The 19,056-nt window shown below is 44.7% G+C and overlaps 1 protein-coding gene across 1 annotated transcript in view; it reads left to right on the top strand.

Annotated features, from left to right (window-relative positions):
* The first annotated feature begins 12,995 nt into the window (after nt 1-12,995).
* Nucleotides 12,996-19,056, top strand: part of LOC111384831 (E3 ubiquitin-protein ligase UPL3-like) — a 14,134-nt gene continuing 8,073 nt past the window's right edge. The window contains exons 1-6 of the mRNA XM_023009164.1: nt 12,996-14,329; nt 14,543-14,653; nt 14,781-14,897; nt 15,015-15,185; nt 15,260-15,421; nt 15,713-15,824. Of these exons, the coding sequence (XP_022864932.1) occupies nt 13,424-14,329; nt 14,543-14,653; nt 14,781-14,897; nt 15,015-15,185; nt 15,260-15,421; nt 15,713-15,824 (1,579 nt within the window). The 5' untranslated portion in view covers nt 12,996-13,423. The remainder of the gene's footprint in view (nt 14,330-14,542; nt 14,654-14,780; nt 14,898-15,014; nt 15,186-15,259; nt 15,422-15,712; nt 15,825-19,056) is intronic.

Below are 19,056 nucleotides of genomic sequence, written 5' to 3'. Positions count from 1 at the left end.
TCGGCCTCTGGGGCGAGGTGCTTCGGTCAGGTCAGTAGTAGGGATCCCTTGTACTTCGCAGCGCGCTATTAGGCTGCAGACATTGCTGATATCACTTCGAAAACACTTCGGACGGGTCTTTATCAGGTCGGAATATATGGTGGTGCACGTTCCGAGGCGTTTTAGATCGAAGCGTAACAGTGGTCCCCCAAGTCCAGGTATGAATATTTATATCATGGGTGGACTTGCTTTCTTGATTGGACCGCGACTCGTGGGAGTTTGGGGGTTGATCTTTTACAGTAATCGAGGTTATGATCCTAGGTAGATGTGCCAAAGTTTCGTTACTGTGTAAGGGAAAAAACGCAGCGTCTGAGGCGGTAACCCACATGGGACTTCGCGTTGGGAAATGGCTAAAACTTTGTAAAGCATGGGAGGGAACGCAGAATCCGAGGTGATTACCCATAGGGGGCTTCACGTCAGGTGCGTCCAAACTTTGTAAAGTTGAGTGAGGAGCTCATCTGCCACCGGTGCGTTGACCCCCAGGACCGACGCGTTGGGAGATGGCTAAAATTTTGTAAAGCATGGGAGGGAAAGCAGAATCCGAGGCGATGACCCACAGGGGGCTTCGCGTTAGGTGCGTCCACGCTTTGTAAAGTTGAGTGAGGAGCTCATCTGCCACCGGTGTACTGACCCACAGGGCCGACGCATTGGGGATAGCTAAAATTTTGTAAAGCATGGGAGGTAACGTACCATCCCAGGCGATGACCCATAGGGGACTTCGCGTCAGGTGCGTCCAAACTTTGTAAAGTTGAGTGAGGAGCTCATTTGCCACCGGTGCGCTGACCTACAGGGCTGACGCTCTGGGAGATGGCTAAAACTTTGTAAAGCATGGGAGGTAACGCAGCATCCGAGGCGATGACCCACAGGGGGCTTCGCGTCAGGTGCGTCCAAGCTTTGTAAAGTTGAGTGAGGAGCTCGATCCAAGGCGATTCAAACGTCAAATGATTTGACAATTGTTGCGTGTTTCCAAGATGACAGTTGGGTGCCATGCCCATTCTCCTAAAAGGCTGCTGCAGCTACTTATTATTATTGACGACTAGTTGTAACCGAGGTGACGCATTTTAAGCAAGCGTGAATGTCACAGCGACATCTTGGGTGTAGATCAAATCTGGCGTTTCATTTCAATGACCTAGATTGAAGATGCGAGGAACGGCTTAGATTGATCGTATTTGAATTCGACGGTGGAGATCGGATTTGTCTTTCTATAAAAGGAGAACTCTGAGGTTTTCTCAGGCTTTCTACCCTTGCGAAACAAACAATATATTTTGCTCCCAAGTCATTGGCAATTTTCGGCGTTTTCTAAGCAATTTCGACGAGAAAATTGAACTTCTGGTGACGTTACACCATTTTTGGCTAGGAAAACCTTCAAACTCGTAAGTTTCAGTACCTTTTAGGGCTTTTAAATTTTGAAAGAATGGCCTTGGATGGGAGTTCTGGTTCGAGAAGGGGTTTAGAACTAGTAAGGATGGACGAGCCCATTGTGACGACCTCCTCAGAAATAGCCGAGGCAATAATAGGGGGAAAAATATATGGAAGCGATCGGATAGCCCAGCAGATACTTCTGTGCATTGGGGGACATCGGACTACCCATCCAAATTAAGAGAGGCCAACCTGGGGAGACTTAGGACAGAGTATAGGATCCCTGATAGCATAGATTTGATCCTCCCCAGGCCGGAAGAGAGAGCCTGCTACCCTAGGCCGGGCTGTGTGGCCATTAGCGAGGCGATCCTTAGGGCCAGACTTAGGCTGCCAGTTCACCCATTCTTTAGGATGGTGCTTAGATCCTATGGGCTAGCCCCGACGCAGCTCAATCCGAACTCCTGGAGTCAAGTGGTGGGCTCCTGGATGTTGTGGAAAGAGGCGTCATTAGGGGTGGAGATGCCCCTCTCCGTCTTCTAGACCCTTTATATACCTAAGGTAACTGCCGGGGGATAAGACCCAGGGATGGTATTACCTTACTTCATGGGGTTCCCACACTCCATTCGTGCTTGATCTACCGAGCTCCATCAAAGAATGGATGCCAGTTCACCCATTCTTTAGGATGGTGCTTAGATCCTATGGGCTAGCCCCGACGCAGCTCAATCCGAACTCCTGGAGCCAAGTGGTGGGCTCCTGGATGTTGTGGAAAGAGGCGTCATTAGGGGTGGAGATGCCCCTCTCCGTCTTCTAGACCCTTTATATACCTAAGGTAACTGCCCATTTCCTTTGGAGGTGCTCTTCCTCGGTGCGAGCTGTCATCCGAGGACTTTGAAACCATCTGCATCATCTATCAGCTGCCTCATAAGAAGAGGTCTTACCATAGGCTGATCCAAAAGAACATCCACTTCATTACTTACGATCTGATGGCATCCTAAGGTAACTGGACCGAAGTCTTTACTTTTTATTCTGAACTCTCAACACTTGTATTAATTCCTCATTCACTCTTTGCAGACAACTTTAATAAGAAGATGCCGGTGCGCCCCGACTTTAAGACCATCCAGAAGATGATGGCAGAGGCATGGGCGTTGAAGGCCTCCTCCTACAAAAAGCAAATAGAGGATTTGGTGGAAGCCAGTAAGAGGCTTCAGCCTCCGACGGAGGAGAGAACATCCACTTCATTATTCACGATCTGATGGCATCCCAAGGTAACTAGACCGAAGTCTTTACTTTTTATTCTGAACTCTCAACACTTGTACTAATTCTTCATTCGCTCTTTGCAGACAATTTTAATAAGAAGATGCCGGTGCGCCCCGACTTTAAGACCATCCAGAAGATGATGGCAGAGGCATGGGCGTTGAAGGCCTCCTCCTCCTCCTACAAAAAGCAAATAGAGGATTTGGTGGAAGCCAGTAAGAGGCTTCAGCCTCCGACGGAGGAGAAGGTACCGGAGGATGACCTTCGAAGGAAGGGCAAGAAGAGTGCCGCCCCTCCAAAACGCCCAACAGTGGCGAGGCCACCCCCCTGCTCTGAGGCAAACCACAATTCCCATCGGGGTGGCCATTCCGGAGAAGAGGCCCGCCCCAACTGAGCCTGCCACTGCCTCAGCCACAACACCCCTCGCTGCCGTGCTAATTGATCAAGTGCCAGGGCAGCAGAAGAGGAAGAGGCCCCGTCTCCCTAAGGAGGTCGACTTTTTGGCACAAACTCGGAGGAGCCTGTAAGGGAAGTGTTGGAGGCTCTTCCTCCAGAAACAGCTGCGGTGGCGATGGTCCATAGCAAATACTGGACTGAGGAGTGGAGGGACCATACCGCCTCTTGCACAGCTGAGGATTTGGTGGCTGCAAATAGCGCCTGTGTGGCTCGGGCCCTGAGTACAAGCATCCAACTTGAGCGCTTGGTGAAGGATCTAAACTCCAAGAGGGAGAACCTCGCCAAGCGCCTCGAGGATGTGATGCACTACCACTGCCTCAGCCACAACACCCCTCGCTGCCGTGCTAATTGATCAAGTGCCAGGGCAGCAGAAGAGGAAGAGGCCCCGTCTCCCAAAGGAGGTCGACTTTTTGGCACAAACTCGGAGGAGCCTGTAAGGGAAGTGTTGGAGGCTCTTCCTCCAGAAACAGCTGCGGTGGCGATGGTCCATAGCAAATACTGGACTGAGGAGTGGAGGGACCATACCGCCTCCTGCACAGCTGAGGATTTGGTGGCTGCAAATAGCGCCTGTGTGGCTCGGGCCCTGAGTACAAGCATCCAACTTGAGCGCTTGGTGAAGCATCTGAACTCCAAGAGGGAGAACCTCGCCAAGCGCCTCGAGGATGTGATGCACTATGGGGATGCTGTGCGAGTGGCCCAGGCCAAGGCCACGCAAGCGGAGGAGGGGAAGAATGAAGCTGAGGCCCAGCTAATTGCTGCTAAAGCAGAAGTGGAGCAGCTGAAGAAGCATTTGTACGAGGTGGAGTGGCAAGTGGCTATTGTGACTCAGCGGCTTGATCACACCAATGAGCACCACAAGCTCGCCACCGAGGCTCTGGAGGCCTCCAATAAAGAGAAGGCGGAGCTGAGGCAGAAGGTAGAGGCTCAGTCAGAGGAGATTGCCTCTTTGAAGGAGGAGTTGAAGTCTGCAGGAGAAGTGGCAGTTCAGAACTTCATCGACCACTTTGAAGACCATCCCCTGTATGACGACTTCGCCAATTTTTGGGCCTCATGGAGTGCCCAAAGCTTATTGGGTCGACTAAAGGAGGTGCATCCCACTTTGGACATCTCCTTATTAGAGGCAGAGTTCGGGGGGCCAACTGGAGGTCGGCCCTATAGGCTTGCTGAGGAAGCTCCGAAGGCCCCGGAGGTGGCCGATGTAGAAGTCCCTTCAGCAGAATAGGGTTACCTTTTGTAATGGCTTCGACCTCCTTGTACTTAAATTTATTCAATGAAATGAAATTTTTGCTAAGTATTTGTGCTTCTGCTTTTTTATCTTTTCGATTTGTTCATACTTGTATGAATGACAAGTGTCAGACTAATTGCCTCGTAATAGTAACCAGTTAATAATTGCGAACCGGACCACTCAAGTTAATATAAGTTGAATCACTTAAGTGAATATGAAGCGACTCTTAATGCTAACCTATTAACAATTTGAGATTGGACCACTTAAGTTAATATGAAGCGGGCCACTTAAGCAAACATGAAGAGCCCCTTAACGTTATCAGCTAATAATTGAAGATCGGATCGCATAAATGAACCTATTGAAGGACTGAGGAAACTATTTACTAACTGATGTGGCTCGGAATCGAAGCTTCATTACTTGAGATAAATTACACCACCCTTTACCAAGGCAATTCCAGCACTTAGTTAGGGAATTTAAAACTAAGATCAAATCAGAACAATCGATTCATTATAACATATTGAGATCGGATTGGAATAAAGGCTCATCATTGATAGTACTTTCTCAAGTGTTCGATGTTCCACTGATGAGGCAACGCCTTTCCTGCCATATCTTCGATTTCGAAAGTACCAGGTCGGGATTCCCTGTGGATGCGGTAAGGGCCTTTCCAGTTCGGGCCAAACACTCCTGACCTGGTTGATTTTGAAGATTGGAAGACTCTTCTGAGGATGAGGTCGCCTAGGCGAAGAGTTTTGTTTCTGACTTTGGAGTTGTAATAGCAGGTCATCTTTCGATGATACTTTGCCAAGTTCACTTGGGAGGCATCTCTCCTTTCCTCAAGGAGGTGTAGTTCGTTTATTCTAGCCTCGTCGTTGCTCATCTCATTAAAGCGTATCCGTTGATGTGATGGGATCCCGACTTCGACTGGACTCATGGCCTCGGCTTCGTAGGTCATGGAAAATGGTGTTTCACCAGTTGCAGTCCGGCAAAAAGTCCTGATAGCTCAGAGGACATGGGGGAGTTCGTCAACCCAGGCCCCCTTTAAGGTATCAAGCTTCCTTTTCAGGGTGTGCTTGATAGTCTTGTTCACTGCTTCAACTTGTCCATTTGCTTGGGGGTGATGAGGTGTCAAGAAATCCTTCTTTATGCCCAATTCGTCGCATAAGTCTCGCATCTTCCTGTTGTCGAACTGCCTTCCATTATCAGACACTAAGGAGTGGGGAATGTCGAATCTACAAATGATGTTTTTCTAGACGAATTTGGTAGTATTCGCCTCGGTAATCCTGGCAAGGGGTTCAGCCTTGACCCACTTAGTGAAGTAGTCAATGACGATAATGGCGAAAGTTGCACTTCTTCTCCCTTTTGGGAGTGGACCAATGAAGTTAATGCCCCACTTGGTGAATGGCCAAGGGCTGGTTATTACGGAGAGGCTCTGAGCAGGCTGTCTTTGTATGTTCGAGAAGCGCTGGCACTTGTCACATTTCTGGACAAACTGGCAAGTATACATTTTCAGGGTCGGCCAGAAGTAGCCTTGACGGAGAACCTTATGTGCCAGAGCCGTTCCTTCGGAGTGATTTTCACAAATTCCTTCATGGATTTCCCTGAGTATGTATGTGGCATCTTCGCCTCCTACGCATCGAAGAAGCGACGAGGCGAAGCCTCTCTTGTAAAGGGTATCTTCTTGCAGGACGAAGTGTGCAGCCCTTCTTCTTAACCTGATTTACTATAAGTGAGTTCGAGAAGCGCTGGCACTTGTCACATTTCTGGACAAACTGGCAAGTATACATTTTCAGGGTCGGCCAGAAGTAGCCTTGACGGTGAACCTTGTGTGCCAGAGCCGTTCCTTCGGAGTGATTTTCACAAATTCCTTCATGGATTTCCCTGAGTATGTATGTGGCCTCTTCGCCTCCTACGCATCGAAGAAGCGACGAGGCGAAGCCTCTCTTGTAAAGGGTATCTTCTTGCAGGACGAAGTGTGCAGCCCTTCTTCTTAACTTCCTCGCCTCTAGAAGTAGGCAGTGTCTGATCCTTTAGGTAGGCGATGGTGGGCTGCATCCATAATGGGGTGCCTTCTATCCACAGTATCTCTTCACCTTCGAAGGTGGAGGGCTTTGATAAGTGCTCAATAGGGACGACCTTTAGTAGCTCTGAATCCATGCTGCTTGCCAATTTTGAAAGGGCGTCTGCATGTGCATTCTCTAGACGGGGGATTTGAGTCAGTTTGAACCTTTCAAAATGAGGAATTATGTCCAGAACCAACTTCAAGTACGTAATCATGCTACCATCTTTGGCTGCGAAGTTTCCATTGACCTGATTTACTATAAGTGAAAGTCACTGCTCGCCAGTAGCCTCCTGACCCGCATCTCCTTAGCGAGTCTAAGACCTGCCAGAAGGGCCTCATATTCAGCAGCGTTGTTCGAGGCTTTGAAGCCGAACCTTACTCCACAATTTAGCTTATGGCCTTCTGGGCTTTCCAATACAATCCTTGCCCCTGCCCCTGCACCAGCCTCTCCTGAGGACCCATCTACGAACAGTTTCCATGTGGGGGGCTCGACCGATTCCATTATCGCCTCCATTCCTGGGGTTTTGGCAAACTCAACCATAAAATCAGCAAGGGCCTGACCCTTGATGGCGTGTCGAGGTCAGAACATTAGATCGAGCTCACTGAGTTCGATGGCCTATTTTTGCAGGCGTCCTGATGCATCTGTTTTCTGCATCACCTGCTTTAGTGGAAAGTTGGTGAGAACTTGTTTTGAGTGGGCCTGGAAGTATGGCCTCAGTTTTCTTGAGGTTGTGACAAGGGCGAGTGTCAGTTTTCCCATGTCTGGGTAGTGTGTTTCAACTGGGAGAAGTGCTTTGCTGATGTAGTACACTGGCAATTGGCGCTCATTTTCTTCTCTGACTAGGACTGCGCTGAATGCCACGTCCGAAACCGCTAGGTACAGTACTAGAGACTTATCCAATTGAGGTTTTGATAAGAGGGGCGCCTCTCCAAGGTGCTTTTTCAGAGCCTTGAAGGCTTCTTCACACTCCGAAGTCCATTGGAATTTCTTTCCTTATTTCAGCAGATTGAAGAAAGGCAAGCTTTTATATGTGGCTCTGGAGATGAAGCGATTGAGTGCGACTATCCGACCGTTGAGACTTTGGACCTCCTTCGATTTCTGAGGTGACCTCATTTCTAGCAAGGCCATTACTTTCACTGGATTCGCCTCAATTCCTCTCTGATTGACAATATACCCCAAGAACTGGCCCGATGCCACTCCAAAGGTGCACTTGAGGGGATTTAATTTCATATTATACTTTCTAAGTATCTAAAAAGTTTGGTCGAGGTGACTCACGTGTTCGGCTGCCTGGAGGCTTTTGACCAGCATGTCGTCAATGTAGACCTCTATGGTTTTGCCAATGAGTTCGGCAAACATCATGTTGACCAACCTCTGATATGTAGCTCCGACATTCTTCAATCCGAAGGGCATGACTTTGTAGTAATACAGAACTCTGTCTGTAACGAACGATGTAGCTTCCTCATCAGGTCGGAACATGGGTATCTGGTTATACCCTGAGTATGCATCCATGAAACTCAGTAGTTCATGTCCAGCAGTAGAATCCACTAGTTGATCTATTCTTGGAAGTAGGAAGCTGTCTTTGGGGAACGCCTTATTTAAGTTCGTGAAGTCCACACATACCCTCCACTTTTTGCTGGGCTTTTTCACCAGGACCGGGTTGGATATCCACCTTGGATAGATGGCCTCTCTTATGAAATCACTGCGGCTAAGTTTGTTTACTTCGTCTTTCAGTGCCTCGTACCTTTCTTGATTGAGGGCACGCCTCTTCTGTCTATGGGGGGCATAGGAGGGGCTGATGGTTAAGGGATGGCAACCGATTTGTCGACGTCTCCCTCTTGTTCAGAGGTATGCCCTTGTTCAGGGGCGTCGAGCATTTCCACGTTCGTACTGATTTCAGCGGGTACCTCAGTTAGGATTACATTAACAGTTCGGGGCTTGGACTATCGCAGCGAGTTTAAGTAGCATGCCCTGGAGCCCATCTGATCGCCTCGGACCGTAGCAATCCCATGTTCGGTTGGAAATTTCATGCACAAGTAGTGGATGGACATGACAGCCCAAAGATCTTTCAGAGCGGGTCTGCCTAATACTCCATAATACGCCGATCTGTGATCTACCACCAAAAATTTCATGAAGTGCTGGACCACTAGGGGTGCCGAACCCATTTCAACAGGCAGGGTAATCCGCCCTCGTGGGATGATGATGTCCCCAGTGAATCCGAATAGTGGGTCGGTCATGGGGATCAACCCATGTTCAATTTGCATTTTGTCAAAAGTGGAGCCGAACAATATGTTCACGGAACTGCTATTGTCAACGAGCATGCGTTTTAATCCGTTTCTAGCTACTACGGCTCTTACAGCCAATGCATCACAATGGGGGTGGTGAACCCCCTTTGAGTCTTCCTGGGAGAAGGTGATTGGGGCCATCCTATCTGCTGCTTGCGATTCGTTGACAATGTAAGTGATCATTGGGGGGTCCTTTGCTTCCCTAGTGTAATTTCTCTAGGTATTCCTGGTGTTGCCACCGACGTGGGGTCCCCCAATGATAGTATCGATTTCCCTGATGGCCTAGCTTCCAGAAAATTGGGCTTGTTTCCCTGTCTTGATTGACCTCGGTCTCTTGATTCTCTTCTCTGAGGCGATTGTTCCCCGTGACCTCTCCCCCCTCCTCGGGGAGGCGGATCTATGAGGGTATTCGTTCCTGCTGGAAGGGTGCGGATTGCTTCGATCAGGGCGTCGATTGGCGTCTCGACACTCACTGGTGTCATGTCCATAGAGTTGATGGAACGTACAAAACCTTGCCCCTTCCAAGGGTCTGTTTGACCTCTTCTTCTTCTTCTTGTTATCAGCTCTTTCAGATGGTCCCACTTTGACAGGGGCATTATCATATGCCAACACCGGTACCGCATTTAATGTGGCGGAAGCTAGGGCCTGTCCAGATGTGGGAGCTATTGTATGATCTGCTTGGGTCCATTGCTGAGTAACAAGGTGTCCTGCTGGTCCTCGACCTACCTGCCTCTGAGGAGGAGGGAGTCCCTGAGCGGCACGGTTGCGATGATCAATCATTTTTTCACTAACAATTTCCACTCTCATCATTTCCACTAGCTCGTCATATGTGGAGGGATTCTTGCCTCGCACGTCCCTCCAGAACAAAGTGTTCATGTTGAGCCCACCTTTCAGGGCTAAAAGGGCTTCTCTGTCAGTGACATGTTCGCAGTAGGTGATTTCGTCTGTAAACCTGGAGAGATAGCTTTTCAGCGTCTCCCCAGGGGCCTGCCTCATATCTTGCAGGCGTTGCACTAGTGCCTCTCCTTCCCTGCGTGAGAGGTACTGGTTCAAAAATGTTTTCTTCAAATCTGGCCAACTTCTGATGCTTAGGGGAGGAAGCCTGTTGTACCATACCTCGGCGGCCCCGCCTAGCATTAAATGGAAGGCTCTGCATTTTAAAGCAGGCGAGGCTCCCCTTAGGCTCATCTGTGTCATGTACTTGGTGAGGTGCTTCTCTGGGTCCCCCTTTCCTTCATACGTGAGGACCTTAGGGGGCATGAAATTTGCTGGCATTGAGAAGTTTTGGATCTCCCTTTAGAAAGGGAGGTTATCATCATCATCGTCAATCTCATAAGATCGACAGGGTCCATCCGACCCTTCATCATCTTGGATGTTCTGGGGAGGTGGAGGTGCTTCTCCTCGACTTCTCCAATCGACTAGGTTCCTCCTGTCTCTCCTATTTTTAGGATGAGGGGGGCATGTTCTTATTCGTGATCTGGACGAACTGATCCTTTTACTGGGCGGACCCTATTGCTAGGACCCTCCCCTATCCGGTTGAAGACGCTTACCGACCTCTGGTCCTTATGTTCGTGAGGAAATTGTCCCCCAAGCGTGGTTCTGATGGCTGGCTCCCTTGCACATAAGACGTGGCTTCGCGTTTATCTTCCTTTCGAGGGGACGTTCTGTGTGCCGGCTCATGTGGCCTCGGGAGTGAGATACAGGGGCTTCCCGCACCAGATAAGATCCTTAGGACATTTGATAGCCCTGATGACCCTGGGCTTGCATGAGGAGTTCATGCATTGCCATATTCTGAGCTGCGATGTCTCTCATACCTCCAGCTATCTGAGCCATTCCTTCAGTGAGTATGGCTGTTCTTCCACCTCGGCGACGCCGGTTAAGTGGTCTCTGATGAGTAACATTGTTATGGAGTACCTCTTCTTCCTTCTTCAGAGGCCTCTCTCATGGGGTTGTCGTCTTCATGGCTATAGCTCATTCTATCTCTTTTTTCAAGGGTGGTGAGAACTTGGATTGTAACTCGACTTTGTTATTTTTCAAGAATGTCCCCTTTTCAGGGTTAGTCGCTAGTTTTCTGGTAACTTCTCCGATGGAGAATGCAAAACTTCGAATGGGAAGTGTTTTCCACAGATGGCGCCAATCTGTTGACCTCGAAAATTGGTCCTTCCAAGTGGCCAACCGAGAGCTACTCCACGTATTCCTCCCTGCGCACAATCAGCGAATGGTCAGACGCAAACGGTCGAGACCAGCGAGGGTGGTGGCGGCCGTATATACTCCGACGGTCAAGTCAGGTTTAAGTGGTCGGAACAGTACATGGAGATTGTGCAAATCAATGATAAGGGGGAGGAGAAAATATATAAGCTTGCTATGGAGTGCTATGTAGTAAGAGTTTTATTACCTTTGCCTCTTGTCAAACCTTGGGTATTTATAGGTGGTATGAGCCGTTGGATGTGGGACGCGTGTATACATCTGACGGTATCAGGTGTCCGCTCATAGGCGTCAATCAGTCGCGTCTGTAGAGTGGGCGGACAACTTATTTCTTCTGGGTTGAATTGACCTAAAGTTGATAAATCACATCAACTAGTCTCATGGAGACGTCAAATCAATTTAAACCTTAGGTGCAGGAAGGATCTTCGCACAAATCTCTTTCTGAAATTGGCAGCGGATCTTCTAACCGGGGTCCACTTGGCCTCGGCCTCGAGGGCGAGGTGCTTCGGTCAGGTCAGTAGTAGGGATCGCTTGTACTTCGCAGCGCACTATTAGGTTGTAGACATTGCTGATATCATTTCGAAAGCATTTCGGACGGGTCTTTATCAGGTCGGAATATATGGTGGTGCGCGTTCCGAGGAGTATCAGATCGGAGCGTAACACTATTAACATCCACGTCATTTCCAATTTTGTCCTTATGAAATCCATTCATTTAAATATTATATATCTACGTGAACTTTATATATTCATTCTACTTTAAATACATTCCTAACACTATAGATTCACACAATTTCTAAAACCATAAACTCTTTCAAAACAAATGAATGAAATAAGAACAAAACAACGGATATTTAAAATGAGATAAAATAATTATAAATTACAAACAATAATCGTTTCTGGCATTTATGATTGACAAACTCATCATTATATTCGAGACTAGTTTTTTCTTTTTATTTTTTTTATTTTGTTTCTTTTTTTGGCCCAAAGAATGCAATTTTATCAATAAAGCAATCATACAAATGATAACTTTGCTGGATCATCCGTAGGTGGATGTCAAATTTCTATATGAGTAAGTTTAGAATAATATTAAAACTTAAAAAAAAAAAAACATAAAACAAAAAACAAAAGTCAAAAGACAAATTCCAATTTTCCAAATCCCAATGTTCCCCCCACCTGGTCCCCCTCCTCTGTTCTTCTCCGACAACAAGGTGCTACCCGCCGTGTCGCTGGACCAAACCAAGACATGTTCTTCCTCCTCAAACACCCATCACACACCCAACAAAAACCAAAACCCACCATCCAACAGCCACGTCCAAACACAACCTGAAATCATCAGCTACTAGCCATCATTTGATTTTGAAAAAAATGGAAAAGAATAATGAGAAAATGAAGAAGAACTGCTAGGGTTTGTTGGCAAAACTCAGAACTGAATAGTAGCCGGCTGCCAATTATAATTTGCCGTCCAGCAGAATATAATTTTAATGATTTGGGTAGAATTGAAGTAATTGATTCAACAAATGAGTTGTAGATTTCATTATTACTTATATCTATTTAAGTAAATTTATATATGACTTAAAATATAGTAAAATTTTATTTTTAAAAATTGATATACTTATAAAAAACGTGGATGTAAATAGAGCTACTCATATTTTTTAAGTTGACATAAAATCAATCAAATATCTTTAATTGATAATTTTCATAAAAATAATTTCTAAACAATTGAATTGTCTAAAATTTCTTTTCTTTTCATGTTAGCTCCGTTTGGCCCCCATTAAATTCAATTACATTACATTTCATTTCTTTCTCTCCTATTTTCAACCACACAATCTTCTATAAAATAATATTACACGTAAATCAAAAACTTTTCCTTCTTCTCTAATCATTCATTTTTCAAAAAAATACTATTCTCCCCATTTAATATCATACCCACAATACCTCAATTAACTTAAAAGTAATCTTTTGAAGGTTAACCAAACACCTTATCTCTTGTAATTGGCACCAGCTAAAAAGGCACGTATTCTTCAAGTTTTCAACGCCGCCATATTCATTTTCCCAATCTCTCATCTTTTCATTTTCTCCATATATATATATATGCACGGAGAGATAACCCTACGAAAAGAAAAGAAGAAAAACGCAAAGAGATCTCAGAAAAAAATTGAAAAGAAAATGTTGGAAATATAAAAGGAAAAAGAATCTGTTACCGCATACCACAACATTTCCTTTGAATTTTTATATTTCCACAGAATTAGGTTTTCTGTTCGTATTTTATATAGATATTTAATTTTTCTCTAGAAGGAATTACTCTCGATTCAGTTAAGGTTTCATACGACTGGATTAAAATTTACGATTTTATCATCTGTAAAGATTTTGTGATTGTGTTTTCTTCCAGCTGAATCCATAAAGATTCCCTTTTTTTGCCCTTGGGAATTGGGGGTTTTTGTTAATTTTTGTTTTAGAGTGATATGGTAAGAATTCGGGGATCAAGAGATGTTCTCATCGCCGATTAGTCGGCGATTGGATTAATCTGTCCTGAAAGTTTTTGTATGGAAACACGGAGTCGGAAGCGGGCGGAGGCAAACACCTCAGCAGCGCCTTCTTCTTCCTCTGGTCCAACCACCCGTGCCTCCAAGCGTGCTCGTCTTTCTGCCTCTAACGTCGCCACTGCCTCTTCCTCCACGACCTCATTGATATCCATTCGTTCTCGTGCTTTGACTCGATCGAAAGATTCGGTAGTTTCATCCGCTCTAATGGACCCAGCCCCCGAAGCCTCTGCTGTCTCTGCTTCGACAACCCGTGGTCGTCGTGGCAAAAACCCTGGTAATCAAAATTCTGATAACAAAGATAACACTAATTTGAATAAAGGCAAGGAAAAAGAGCATGAAAGCAGGGTTAGGGATAGAGATAGAGATAGAGATAGAGAAACTGAAAGGAGCTCAGGGCTGAACATTGATTCCCATGACGGTGACGATGATGATAACGACAGCGAGGGAGGAGTCGGGATTTTGCACCAGAATTTGACTTCAGCAAGCAGTGCCCTTCAGGGGCTTTTGAGAAAACTGGGCGCCGGGCTAGATGATCTGCTTCCTAGCTCTGCAATGGGGTCTGCCTCGTCCTCCCATCAGAGTGGAAGGCTGAAGAAGATTTTGACAGGTTTGAGGGCAGATGGTGAGGAAGGGAAGCAAGTGGAAGCTTTAACGCAGCTATGTGAGATGCTTTCCATAGGGACTGAGGACTCACTGAGTTCTTTTCCGGTGGATTCTTTTGCTCCGGTGCTTGTTGGGTTGATTAATCATGAAAGTAACCCAGATATAATGCTTCTCGCAGCTAGGGCACTGACTCATTTGGTTGACGTGCTACCCTCTTCGAGTGCTGCCGTGGTGCATTATGGTGCAGTCACGTGCTTTGTTGCTCGACTGCTTACTATTGAGTACATGGACTTGGCTGAACAGGTGAAAAATTTAATCATTGTTGGTACTTGGTTGAATTATGAGAACTGGTTAGTTTTGGATGTAGTTGACAATTATCAGGATAAAATTATCTGCCGTGTATGGTTGTGGTTACCATTTTCATTGTTAACCAAGTGCTCACACTAAGCTAATGAAATATTTTTTGGTGATTTGAGAGTTGAATCTTAACATTGACACTAGATTGTGATGGAACAGTCATTGCAAGCCCTGAAAAAAATTTCTCTGGAGCACCCAACTGCTTGCTTGCGGGCAGGAGCACTTATGGCTGTTCTTTCATATCTTGACTTCTTCTCTACTGGAGTTCAGGTGAGTTGTTAGGAAAAATTCCAATAGTTATGTTGATATTGGTAATATTCTCAGTTTCACTGTATTTTCCACCATTAAACTGTCACAAATACGTAAAATGAATATGACTCTCTTAATATTCTGTTAGAGAGTGGCATTATCGACTGCTGCAAATATTTGCAAAAAATTACCTTCAGATGCATCTGACTTTGTGATGGAAGCTGTTCCGTTGTTGACTAATCTTCTTCAGTATCATGATGCAAAGGTCAGATAATTTTTCTACAGCTTTAAAATGATAAGGAAACTATTAAGATCCATTAATGGCTCCTTTTTTCTCTGTTTTCCTCTCTGCCTTACCAGCTTGTGTTGGTTATATTTATAGGTTTTAGAACATGCATGTATTTGCTTGACCCGGATTGCTGAGGCATTTGGGTCATCGCCAGAGAAGCTTGACGAACTCTGCAATAATGGACTTGTTACCCAAGCCGCGGCCATAATTTCCACTAGCAATTCTGGAGGCGGTCAAGCTTCACTCAGCACTTCTACATACACGGTGAGTTCAAAGATCGGTTCTCATTTACTGCCTTTTATGGTAAGAGGCTGCTTTATGACCAATGAAGCATACAGGGCTTAATTCGGCTTCTATGCACTTGTGCGAGTGGTTCTCCTTTAGGGGCAAAGTCTCTACTACTACTTGGGATCAGTGGTATTCTTAAAGATATCCTATTGGGGTCTGGCCTTGTATCCAGCATGTCTGTTTCACCTGCCTTGAGTAGACCACCAGAGCAGGTATGTGCTATATCTTTGCTCACTTTTCACAATGGCCTAACACTTTTCCCAGATTCATTTGTCCTTAAATCCTTCTAAGAGACTGAACTTTGACTTTGGGTTAATTTCCATTCGCCTTTTTTTTCTAGCGTAGATCTTCTCATAAAATCAGTTCAATGCATAGTAGGGTGATCTTCATGAAAATAATCTTCTACCCATTGAAGAATACTTAAATAAAGTAATGTCTTTTCGGCCAGTTTGAGCCCTTTCTTGGTCTCTATATGAAGCTAATGTGATTCTCCATATCATCAGATTTTCGAGATTGTCAATCTGGCTAATGAGCTTCTTCCCCCACTGCCTCAAGGAACAATATCTCTTCCAGCCAGCAGCAATCTGTTTGTTAAAGGTTCTTTTTCTAAGAAGGGTCCTGCAGGCAATTCCACCAAACAGGAAGATTTGAATGGGAACGTGCTAGAGGTTTCAGCTCGTGAGAAATTGTTGAATGATCATCCTGAGCTGCTGCAGCAGTTTGGAATGGATCTCCTCCCTGTTCTAATCCAGGTTGGTTTTTAGAAGGAATTAATTTACCCATGTTTTACTGCCCTTTATTCTATAAACAATTTGCCATATTTTTCCCATGCAGATATATGGGTCCAGTGTAAATGGTCCTGTTCGGCACAAGTGCCTTTCAGTTATCGGAAAACTTATGTATTTCAGCACTGCTGAAATGATTCAATCTCTGATAATTTCCACAAACATATCCAGGTATATGTTTCCTCCAGACTTGTATTTGCAGCATATTTTTCTTTAGTGGTTAGCAAGAGAGAGATCCTTAGCTTTCGCTTGTTTTATTTAGTTTTTTAGCTGGGGTGCTAGCTTGGAAAGATCCTCAAGTGCTTGTACCTGCTCTCCAAATAGCAGAAATCTTAATGGAAAAGCTTCCTGGTATTTTTTCAAAGATGTTTGTAAGGGAAGGTGTTGTTCATGCTGTGGATTCTTTAATAATAGGTGGGTGTACAAGTACTGCTTTGCAGCCATCGTCGAGTGAAAAGGATAATGATTCTATTTCTGGATCATCACGTTCTAGGCGGTATCGACGACGTGGTGGCAATTCGAGTTCAGATGTAAATCCTGCTGAAGACACTAGAAGTTCAGCTCCGAGTATTGGTTCACCTCCAAATTCAATTGAAATTCCAACTGTCAATTCTAGTCTTCGAGCGACAGTCAGTGCACGTGCTAAAGCTTTCAAAGATAAATACTTTCCATCTGATCTGGAGGGCTGTGAAACTGGTGTTACAGATGATCTCCTACGCCTCAAGAATCTTTGCGCGAAGTTGAATGCCAGTATTGATGATAAAAAGACTAAATTAAAGGGGAAATCAAAAGCTTCTGATTCTCAGCTTTCTGATTTTTCTACTCTTAAGGAGGAATACTTGGTTGAGGTGATAACTGAGATGCTGCAAGAGCTTAGCAGAGGGGATGGTGTGTCGACTTTTGAGTTTATTGGTAGTGGAGCCATTGCCTCTTTGCTTAACTATATAACTTGTGGATATTTCTCCAAAGACAGTTCTTCTGAAGTTAATTTGCCTAAGCTTCGAGAACATGCCATCAGAAGGTGCAAATCTTTTGTTACTGTTGCTCTTCCTTCAGGCATTGATGAAAAGAATGGAGCTCCCATGAGTGTTTTGGTTCAAAAACTTCAAGATGCTCTATCCTCGTTAGAGCGTTTCCCTGTCGTGCTGAGCCATACATCTCGGTCATCTGCTGGGAATGCGCATCTTTCTTCTGGTCTAAGTGCACTCTCCCAACCATTCAAGCTGCGCCTCTGCAGATTACAAGGAGAAAAATCTCTCCGTGACTACTCGTCAAATGTTGTGCTGATTGATCCATTAGCAAGTTTAGCTGCCGTTGAAGACTTCCTTTGGCCCCGAGTTCAACGATACGAGTCTGGTCAAAAGCTTTCTTCTGCTGGGAATCCCGAGTCTGGGACCACTCCTCCAGCAGCTGGTGCATCGTCACCATCTACTTTCACTCCAGCTGCTCGACGTAATTCAATGCGATCTAGATCATCAGTTCTTTTAGGTAGTACTGCCAAGAAAGAGTCATCCCACGAAAAAGATACAAGCTCGTCAAAGTCAAAGGGAAAAGCTATTTTGAAGCCAACCCAAGAAGAGGGAAGAGGACCGCAGACAAGAAATGCTGCTCGCAGAAGAGCAGCTCTGGATAAAGATGCGCAGATGAAGCCTGTAGATGCAGACTCTAGTTCGGTATGTACTGAGCATTTTATTGAAGAAAATGATGTGCTAAAACATATAATTCCATATATGGTCTGGAATTCGCTAAATTTTTTATTAGCTTTGGTCCATTTGATGATGACATATCTTTGCTTCTTGATGAAGCAGCTGACAGCATTTTGCCTTTTTATGACCACTGATGTAGATAGACGCCATGGATGACATGAGTGCATATGTTTGTACTTCAGGTCTTTGGAATCTAAATAAGCTTTCCAAAAATTAGGATACTTGTTTTACCATGTCTTAGTTATTACTTACTATGGAAATGTGACTATTTTTTGCTCTTCTAGGTATCCATAAGGTTCCTTCTTCAACATTCTTCTCAACTGAAAATTGAAATACGACGGAGTAGGAAAAATGTGAATGATGTTCAATTTTTTTTTTTTAAACTTTTTTTTCAGGAATTCATCTCTGTTAGTTATCAGAAGTTGGAATGAGAGTCATTCCTGTAATTAAGGTTCCCCCATAATGCCCCCTGAATCTAGAAAAGGAAGTAACTAGAAAATCAGTGCATGAAGATTTTTCAAGAAATTCACCTTTCATGGCAATTGATATTGGAACGAGTCATTCTTTAGTTAAAAAAACAATTGTACAGTTCTCTAGACCTAAATTGAGTACGGAATTGCCTTTTGGACTTTATTTTAGGGGCAGGGAAGTTTTTTATTTCCACATTTTACTCTTTTTCCTTGTTTTTTCGTAATATTTCACATTATATTTTATGTGCACTAGGCTTAATTACTTCTTGGAAAATTTTCCTCCATTTAGCAAGCTTCTTGCAAGTTGATATTACTTTTCTGCTCTCATTCCCTGTGTCTGATTTACCTCTAAATACTGTTGCACATGTATAAATTCCCTGCTCATTTAGATCTTTTCACGTCATAACCTCCCATCTAAAAAATAAAAAATAAAAAATTAATCAAGCTAGTGTCTTCTGGCCATAATTTTTCCTGTTCTCTTTGGAATGTTCATCAAAATTATATACTTTTGAACATGACAATTCTTTATCTGCAACGCAGGATGATGACTTGGACATTTCTCCCATTGAACTCAATGAAGAATTGGTGATTGAAGATGATGATATATCCGAAGATGATGATGAGCATGATGATGTATGCTACTGGATTCCATGATCAACTTTTACGTTCTTCTAATTTTCTATTGTGATTTGGTGGTCTTGAAATTGACTTCTAATTTAATATTTAACTGATTGGAGGTGGTAATAATAGGGTACATAATAATATTTTTAGTTTTTCTTTTTTTGGGTTTGCTCCTATGGGGGTGATATCATGATCCCCCCCCCCCCCCCCCCCAAAAAAAAAAAAAAAAAAAAAAAATGTTATTTTTATAAGAAGGAAAAATGTA

The sequence above is a fragment of the Olea europaea genome, unplaced genomic scaffold (genome assembly GCF_002742605.1).
Source record: "Olea europaea var. sylvestris unplaced genomic scaffold, O_europaea_v1 scaffold3020, whole genome shotgun sequence".
Taxonomy (NCBI): domain Eukaryota; kingdom Viridiplantae; phylum Streptophyta; class Magnoliopsida; order Lamiales; family Oleaceae; genus Olea; species Olea europaea.
This window is presented reverse-complemented; position numbering and strand designations above follow the sequence as displayed.